Source organism: Nothobranchius furzeri, chromosome 11 (assembly GCF_043380555.1).
Source record: "Nothobranchius furzeri strain GRZ-AD chromosome 11, NfurGRZ-RIMD1, whole genome shotgun sequence".
Classification (NCBI taxonomy): Eukaryota; Metazoa; Chordata; class Actinopteri; order Cyprinodontiformes; family Nothobranchiidae; genus Nothobranchius; species Nothobranchius furzeri.
Window position 1 is genome coordinate 47,909,073 of NC_091751.1, and position 7,439 is coordinate 47,916,511.

General features: G+C 39.4%; 1 protein-coding gene across 1 annotated transcript; it reads right to left on the bottom strand.

Moving 5' to 3' along the window:
* Positions 1 to 517: 517 nt before the first annotated feature.
* On the bottom strand, positions 518 to 4,059 carry LOC107383800 (chemokine XC receptor 1). The gene is made up of 2 exons (XM_015956604.3): positions 3,670 to 4,059; positions 518 to 3,564 (listed from the first exon to the last, which is right to left on the bottom strand). The coding sequence occupies exon 2, from the start codon at positions 3,552 to 3,554 to the stop codon at positions 2,463 to 2,465; it is 1,092 nt and encodes a 363-aa protein (XP_015812090.1). The 5' UTR covers positions 3,555 to 3,564; positions 3,670 to 4,059; the 3' UTR covers positions 518 to 2,462.
* Positions 4,060 to 7,439: the final 3,380 nt, after the last annotated feature.

Below are 7,439 nucleotides of genomic sequence, written 5' to 3' on the forward strand. Positions count from 1 at the left end.
TTTAAAGAACAAAAGGGGAATTTTGTAAAAGCACAGGATTTCAGTAAATTTCTTAAGTGTGTGTTCCCTTTTCTTATTAAACTGTTTTTTCTAAATTTCAAACTTTCAGTCATGTTCTGAGTCTTCCTCTGTTTAACTTCCCTAAGTTAAAGTTCTTGAAAGTTGTGCTTACGTAAATGACCTTCCAGTAAGTTTATGAGAATGTAAATAAAGCTCAGGAAGAGAAAATACATCCAAGCATTTAAGTTAGAAAATAAAGCAAGATTTAGATTTTTTATTAAGAAACTAAATACGCTTTATGAGTTTGTTTATTGCCTGAGACATTTTAAACTGTGAAATATGAAAAAAAAAACTCATGACATCATCTCTGACAGCTGAATCCTTTTTAGCAAACCACTGGTTTGTGAAAACTTCTAATCACATGTTAGTTTGATGTCAGCAACAAAAATATTAACATCTTCAAGCTGAGAAAAGAAAGTCAAACTTTTGCTGCAAATGTTTTTTTATTTTAGTGTTTTTTTGTAAAGTTATGGCTTCCAGAATTAAAATTTTGGACAGAATGGTTAAAGCTGGCGGTTGTGTCCGTTTATGTATCTCAGCATTTGTTTCACAGTTTTGGTTTCAGTTTGTTTCAGAGCAGGAAAAAAAATCATGATGACAGAAACTTTTAACATCTAACTAAAGAAAAAAGCGATTAATTTGGAGAAATGAAAACAGTTTTCTCAGTAATTCAGTAAAATGTTAAAGGTATGGGAAACTCAATACATTTGCCGTAGTCTGGTAGGAATGAATGCCTTGCAAGCTGTACCCGGGGCAAAAAAGGCCCAGAAGCACTTGGATCAGAACAAACAGGTCTACTGCTGAACACAACATGGCAGAATTTGGAGCCTTATTGCCTGATATTTGGACATTTTGCCCCATATTTGATAACAGCAACACTACTCTACTTGACTTGCAATGTGAATGTTTTATCTCCATAAACAACACAAGCCTGGAGGAGTTTCTTTCTGGTGGAGTTGCTAACGCCAACGGTTAGCTTCTACTAGTCAGGACGTTCTCCGCTGTTTCCTGGATGGTAAAACGACAACATCCTTCCCGTCACGACTCAAGATGGGTGAGTCCATAAATGTTAAGTGACAGTGTGACGTAGATCTGTGTGGATTTTTAAATCTTACTGTTTCACCGTCTATTTTCTACCAGAAGCTAATGCAGGAGATAGGTGTAGGAGACTGTTTTCATGTTCAGCCTGCATGAAAAACTCAGAGTGACCGATTATAATCAGAAATAATTAAAAATGTTTTTTCCACACTTTTAAAATTTTGACTAAATGAATGAAGCTAAAAAATGTATTTACGAGAAAACATAAATATACATGAATCCTGTCTTAATTACTATTTACATACTGATGCTACATCTGAAGAGCGAGGGTCTACTGGTTGTTCATTTCCACTAGGGCTGCAGCTATCGAATATTTTTGTAATCGAGTACTCTATCGAATCTTTTATCGATTAATTGAGTACTCTAATAAATTACTCTTTTGTGTTTTGTAAACCATTATATCAAATAGCATGTTATAAAATATGAAAGACCTCTTGAAATGAGAAAGCAATTGCCAGTTATTCTTCAAGTTTTATTCAAAATTAGTTTTCAAAACTTTAACACTTCAACTTTACTTCACAGTAAACAGATGCGAGCGGCTGCGGCCCAAACAGCGCCAGAACCGCTCACGGCGCATGCACAAACATGGCTCGCCAGCTGTTTCCCTATTAACACACGTTCGTTTTAATTTCTACACTTTTTTTGTCTCACACTAACAAGGATTGTCGAAAGCATGTTTGCCGTGGTTATGTCAAATTACACTGATCACAAAACATTTATGTACTTTCTTTCATTTTCCTCCGCCACTCATAAATACCTGTGTCCTCCTGCAGCAATCCTGAGGGACAACGGACATCAATAACAACACTGTAAAAAGTCTGACGTGTTGTGTAAAAACTGCTATTTTTAGCACATTTTAAGTCCGACGTGTTGCTACCAGACGTACGGTGTGAGCTGAAACTGAGTGCTACAAATGAAAAAGTCGCACAGTGTCTGCAGAATATATAGAAATACAGGCTAAAATGCATTATCTTGTAGAGGCTTCGAGTCCGCTTGCAGAAGTGACGTTTACATGTGGATGTTTCCTGGTCAGGTTGCAGCATCAGGAATATGGTGTTGTGGTAGGCTAAATCCATTTTACAGAATTTACCCTGGAGTACGTTTTCCGCCTTACGACGTGAAAAATGGTCCCTCACCTTTGGCATTTTGTGTCTTTTTCGCACTCCACCGGGGTCCACGTTGTCTGCCATAGCGTTCGCTACTCGCGTGTGCATTCAGTGCAGTATGCATGTGCGTCACTTATTTTGGTCCGGGTGAAACATGACCACGGGCGATTGCAAAGCCATGAATTAATTAAACATAAATTAAACGAAGCTTCGAGGCAGAGAATTTGACTCAAGGATTTTTTGTACTCTAATTATTTGAGGTACTTGAGGAATCGTTTCAGCCCTAGTTTCCACCATTACTAGGGGGTTTGGTGATGTGCTCATTCGTACGGTCTGGACACCAGATAGATTATTCTGCTCAGGGCTTCTCTCTCTCCTGTTCAAACCAATCTTTTTACCACACAGAAGAGTCAACACGTGTTTCCTCAGATTCTCTGACAGCAGACAAAGTAAAGGGTTCAAACAGCAGTGAGAAACGCCAAGAAATCGACAGATACTGTAGGCGATGGCTAGCCGCTCCTCTGCCTCACAGCTGCTGGGTTTGGACAAGGAATAGATGAAGAGGACAACATTGTAGGGTCCCCAGCAGATGAAGTTGGCTGCAACAATACAAAAAACTACACTTACAACTCTGTGTCTTTGTCTGATTGTCGCCTGCAACACCGTTTTGATGATGGCACTGTGGCAGACAATGATGATAATTAATGGAAGTAAGAAGAGCAGCGACAATTGGATAGAATATCCATAACCATCAGATGAGGATTCTTCACAGTAGACATCGTCCTCCACCCCTATTTTGTTGGCATCGTACACAGATGCAGCGATGCCAATGACCCAGGCAGCTACACAGGCACCGACAGCACACCTTCTCTTCCTCAGATCGTCGTTCAGAAATTTGTTCAGCACCACGGTGAAGAAACGATCCACCGTCATGGCCGTCACTATCATGATGCTGCTGTACAGCCCAATAAAGTAGAACGCAGCCACAAATTTGCATAAAAAGTCCCCGAAGACCCAGTGGTGGAGGTGGTATGTAGCCCAGAACGGGAGTGTTGCTGTGAAGATCAAGTCAGAGCAGGCCAGGTTCAGGAAGAACATCTTAGGGATGAATTTTTGTCTTTTGTAGGAGATGAGAACAACAATGAGGAGAATGTTTTCTATAGTGCTGATGATGGTGATGAAGATGAAGATGTAGCCAGTGATGGCTGACAAATCAACAAGTGAACAAATAAGCGCCGCTCCATCAGTGCCATCCACTCCATCATCAGTCGGATCATAGTTATTCTCCATTGCAGCTTGCCTATGAAACATGTCAAAATTCTTCAACTTGTCAAAATAAAAGCACTTTACGTTTTCTAAGCAAGCCGCTAAATTCAAATCGGTTTCAAACAGAGCGCACACTTACCGTGAAAATCAGCCGCCAGAACGTGTGCTGAGCTTCAGACAGAGTCAAGACAGAGCCAAGTTGCTAAATAGATCTTTAAATGTTCCTCTTTTTGGTCACTCCCTGCATCCCATGACGACCACACGCACACCCGTGCATCGATGAAGATGAGACCTTTTGGTTAATAGAAAAGATTATTTTTACTTTATAACATGATTGGTTTTGGAATTTTAAATGGCCGACCAGCTTTTAACCTTTAAGCTTTTAACTGTTTTTCAAAGCTGATCATTGAGGCTAACATAAGTGCCTATGTGTTTTATTTAACTCTGAGTTTACTCTAAAACAAAGTTTACCTTCATGTAAAATTATAGTGGATTAATTGATTAATTGTTTATAGTATCACAAGCTTGAATGAGTTACAGCAACACGAAGAAGTTCGGGGGGAAATGCAGTGAAAGAGAAATTGTGTCTTTACGCCATGTCTGCAGAACAAAGCAACATCTAAGCAGTTAAGCAACTGAGTCAGCATCTTCTTGTTTAATCTTCCTGGTTTATCTTTAAAAGTGGGGTTTGTTATATTTTCCTGGAGCTTTTTCTTGCCAAATTGCTTAAAATGCTCTTCTATGATTGATTGCAACCGATGAATTAAATATCATGTCAAAAATATGAATCCATTTATTCTCCTTTGAAATGCACAATCATGGAAAAACCTCATCCAGTGTAACAGATGGAAGGTTCTGTTCTAAGGGTTTAATAAACCTGAAAATGAAAGACAAAATGCAGAAGATGTTTTTCACAACTAACAGCTCCAAAAAGAAACCTAAGTGACGGTCTAAGAAGGTATAATCACACTGGGTAGTATTTTATCCCACGAACATGAAAAACCAATGATTGCATGGTGTTTTATTTCCTATTGTCATTTCCACTGATCATGTGACCTGAATGTCATGACTTCAGAGTAGGAAGTTCCTTTTCTAATGGTTGACCACATAAAGATGTCTTCATCGCTTGTTTGATACGTGCTCTGTCAGCTGTTGATGTTGTCGTTGTGGTCCCGATGTGTCAGCTATTTCTCTAAACTGGTTTCCAGATGTACTTCCACAGAAACAGGGTTGCAGCAGAATCATTCTCACAACCAGGAAACTGTTTTTTTTTTGTTTTTTTTTGTCACCAGGACAGTGCATGTTAACAACAGTGCAGAGGTGGAAAGAGTACTAAAATTTCCTACTTAAGTACGAGTACCAGTACTTTGATAATTTTTTACTCATGTACAAGTAAAAGTACTTGCCCAAATTTTTACTCGAGTAAAAGTAAAAAGTATCGTAAATAAAATGTACTGAAAGTAAAAGTTACTTAGTTACATTTTTGTCAGCGGAAAGATGGCTACATCAGTGCAAAACCACAACACCAGTTCACACACGCTCGTGTGTGCACGCACACACACACGGACACACACACAGTTTGATAGAAGGATTTCCATCCAATCAGTGAGAACAGGACGTGCACATTGATTGGACGAGGCTTTTCTAGGATTGTAGGTTTCAATTGTGATTAAAAAGATTCTTTATTTTGAAAAAAAAAAGTTAATTTTTAGATGCCATCAGTATGTGAGGTATCTCAATGTTCTCATGACAAAACTAACATGAGACTGTGCTCTAACCTGTCACATAACAAGCGAAATGAAAGTCAAACATTTCAAATGGACCGTATGACAGCTGCTAACGTTGGCCCTGCCCTACTTTACCTCTACATTACAGTTCCTTTATCCATGTCCATCCTAGAGCTCCTCTCTGACCTTCATGCTTATTTAGAGCGGCTGATTTTTAAAGTTAGCAGAGTTCATCCTTGGTAGTGGATTCACTCACTCATTTAAAGATATCGGCCAGAGGCAAAATTCGTTTGAACAGCATGTGTAAATGTGTATTAAAACCTTCGATGAAAAAGGTTTTTGGATTTTGACGGCCCGAATTGTAAGAAAATCTGATGTTTGTGACTGGCGCTGGAAAAACAGAAACTAACTTCCAGTCTAAGCCTTGGGCAGCAGTTGACGTTTCACATGGAGCTCTGCTGAAACAGCTGTAGTACACAACGCCTGACTCCAATGTTTCTGCGTTAGCGTTATAGCAGAGAACAACGTGTCATCAGTCAGATGTAGCTTCTGAAGCCTCTACTAGTTGGTCAGATTTGTTTTTTCTCTGGGATACGGCGACGAGAACAGATACTGGATTACAGGAGAAGTTCAACCGAACTCCGACCCCGCCAGCTGGATATCACTGCCAGAGTTACAGGTATGTTTTAGACCGTTTGACTCAGAAGACCTGCGACCCGATTTGGACATAGAGGAAGATTCTGTTCATCTTCAGAACCAAAATTGGTACAGTTTGTTTACTTTTCTTAAATATTTAGTTTCTGTGCTCCACTGGGAGCTCTAAACTGACAAGTTTTCAGCTGGTTTTAGCTCCATCATGTGTCCCAATATAGTTCAGTAATCTACAGTTTTACTGCTGTGTGTATTTATTGATATAACTCTGGAAAATATTTAACCGACAATTTACCAGAATAAATCTTCCTGATGCTGGAGTAACTCCTTAGCTCAACTCGTTTTTTGCACTAATCCGGGATGTCATGGAGGTTCTAAAGTTGAAATATAGCGATCATCTTTTAGATTATATATGTGTGTGTGTGTGTGTGTGTGTGTGTGTGTGTGTGTGTGTGTGTGTGTGTGTGTGTGTGTGTGTGTGTGTGTGTGTGTGTGTGTCGTAGCTTTCCCAAAGGACTTGTTCTTTCCTTACCGGAGCTAACACGGTTAGCAGTGTTGCTGCAGTCATGCTAACGGGACTCGTCTAGAGTCCAGAAGTAGCGGTGCAGTTCTAGATGGATTTATAGATGTAAGTTATTATTTTAGATCAGACCTGTTATTAAAAAATGCGTGTAGGACACAGACACATGGCTCAGACCTTTTGCTGTCGCTGTAAACGCAATTTTACGTAATAAGTAGGAGCATGAAAGTAAACAAATAACAGTGATTCACAATATAGCGTCAGCAGCTACCTTGTGTTACGTGCTCGAGCGACGTATGCAAAACACAGTACTTCACTGTCTGGAGGAGAGGATTTGGATTTTCTGTAATGATTTATGACAAAAGTTCTTAACAAAATAAAAAAACTGAACCCAGTACATGTTTATATAGATGGTAAAGTATAGTTATTTTGCATTTCTACAATTTTAATGCCGAGCCAATACCTTTAACCCTTCACCACTGAAATCAGTTTGTTCATTCCAATCCTCCTAAATAATCCTCCAATCATCCAACTGGAATCCTTAAGGGTCCCGTAACGTCCATCCTGTCAGAACAGGCCTTGGGAGCCCAGGTGTTACGAGAACTAATGGTGTCTCCTCACCAGCGTGAGCCTCCAAACTGTGAAGGTTGGTCTCCAAACATGAACTTTAAATTTATGCATTTATCTCCTCTTGTAACACTTTAACATGTTTTAAAAGGCTTGTATCATGATATGTTACACCTCCCAGACCAAGGATAGGTCCAATATAAGATAAAACATTATCATAAACACTGTAGAGACGTCACTGTTTATGAAATATGTTATTTTCCTGAGCCATTATTTCAGCCAAGATATACGATGCATGGATTTGATGAAACCATGCTGTCTCATGCAGTCCTATATGTGTAACACACACGCACACACACACACAAACACACACACACACACACACACACACACACACACACACACACACACACACACACACACACACACACACACACACACACA

Excerpts from the sequence above, each read along its gene's own strand:
- LOC107383800 (XM_015956604.3), bottom strand. The coding sequence starts at position 3,554 with ATGGAGAATAACTATGATCCGACTGATGATGGAGTGGATGGCACTGAT.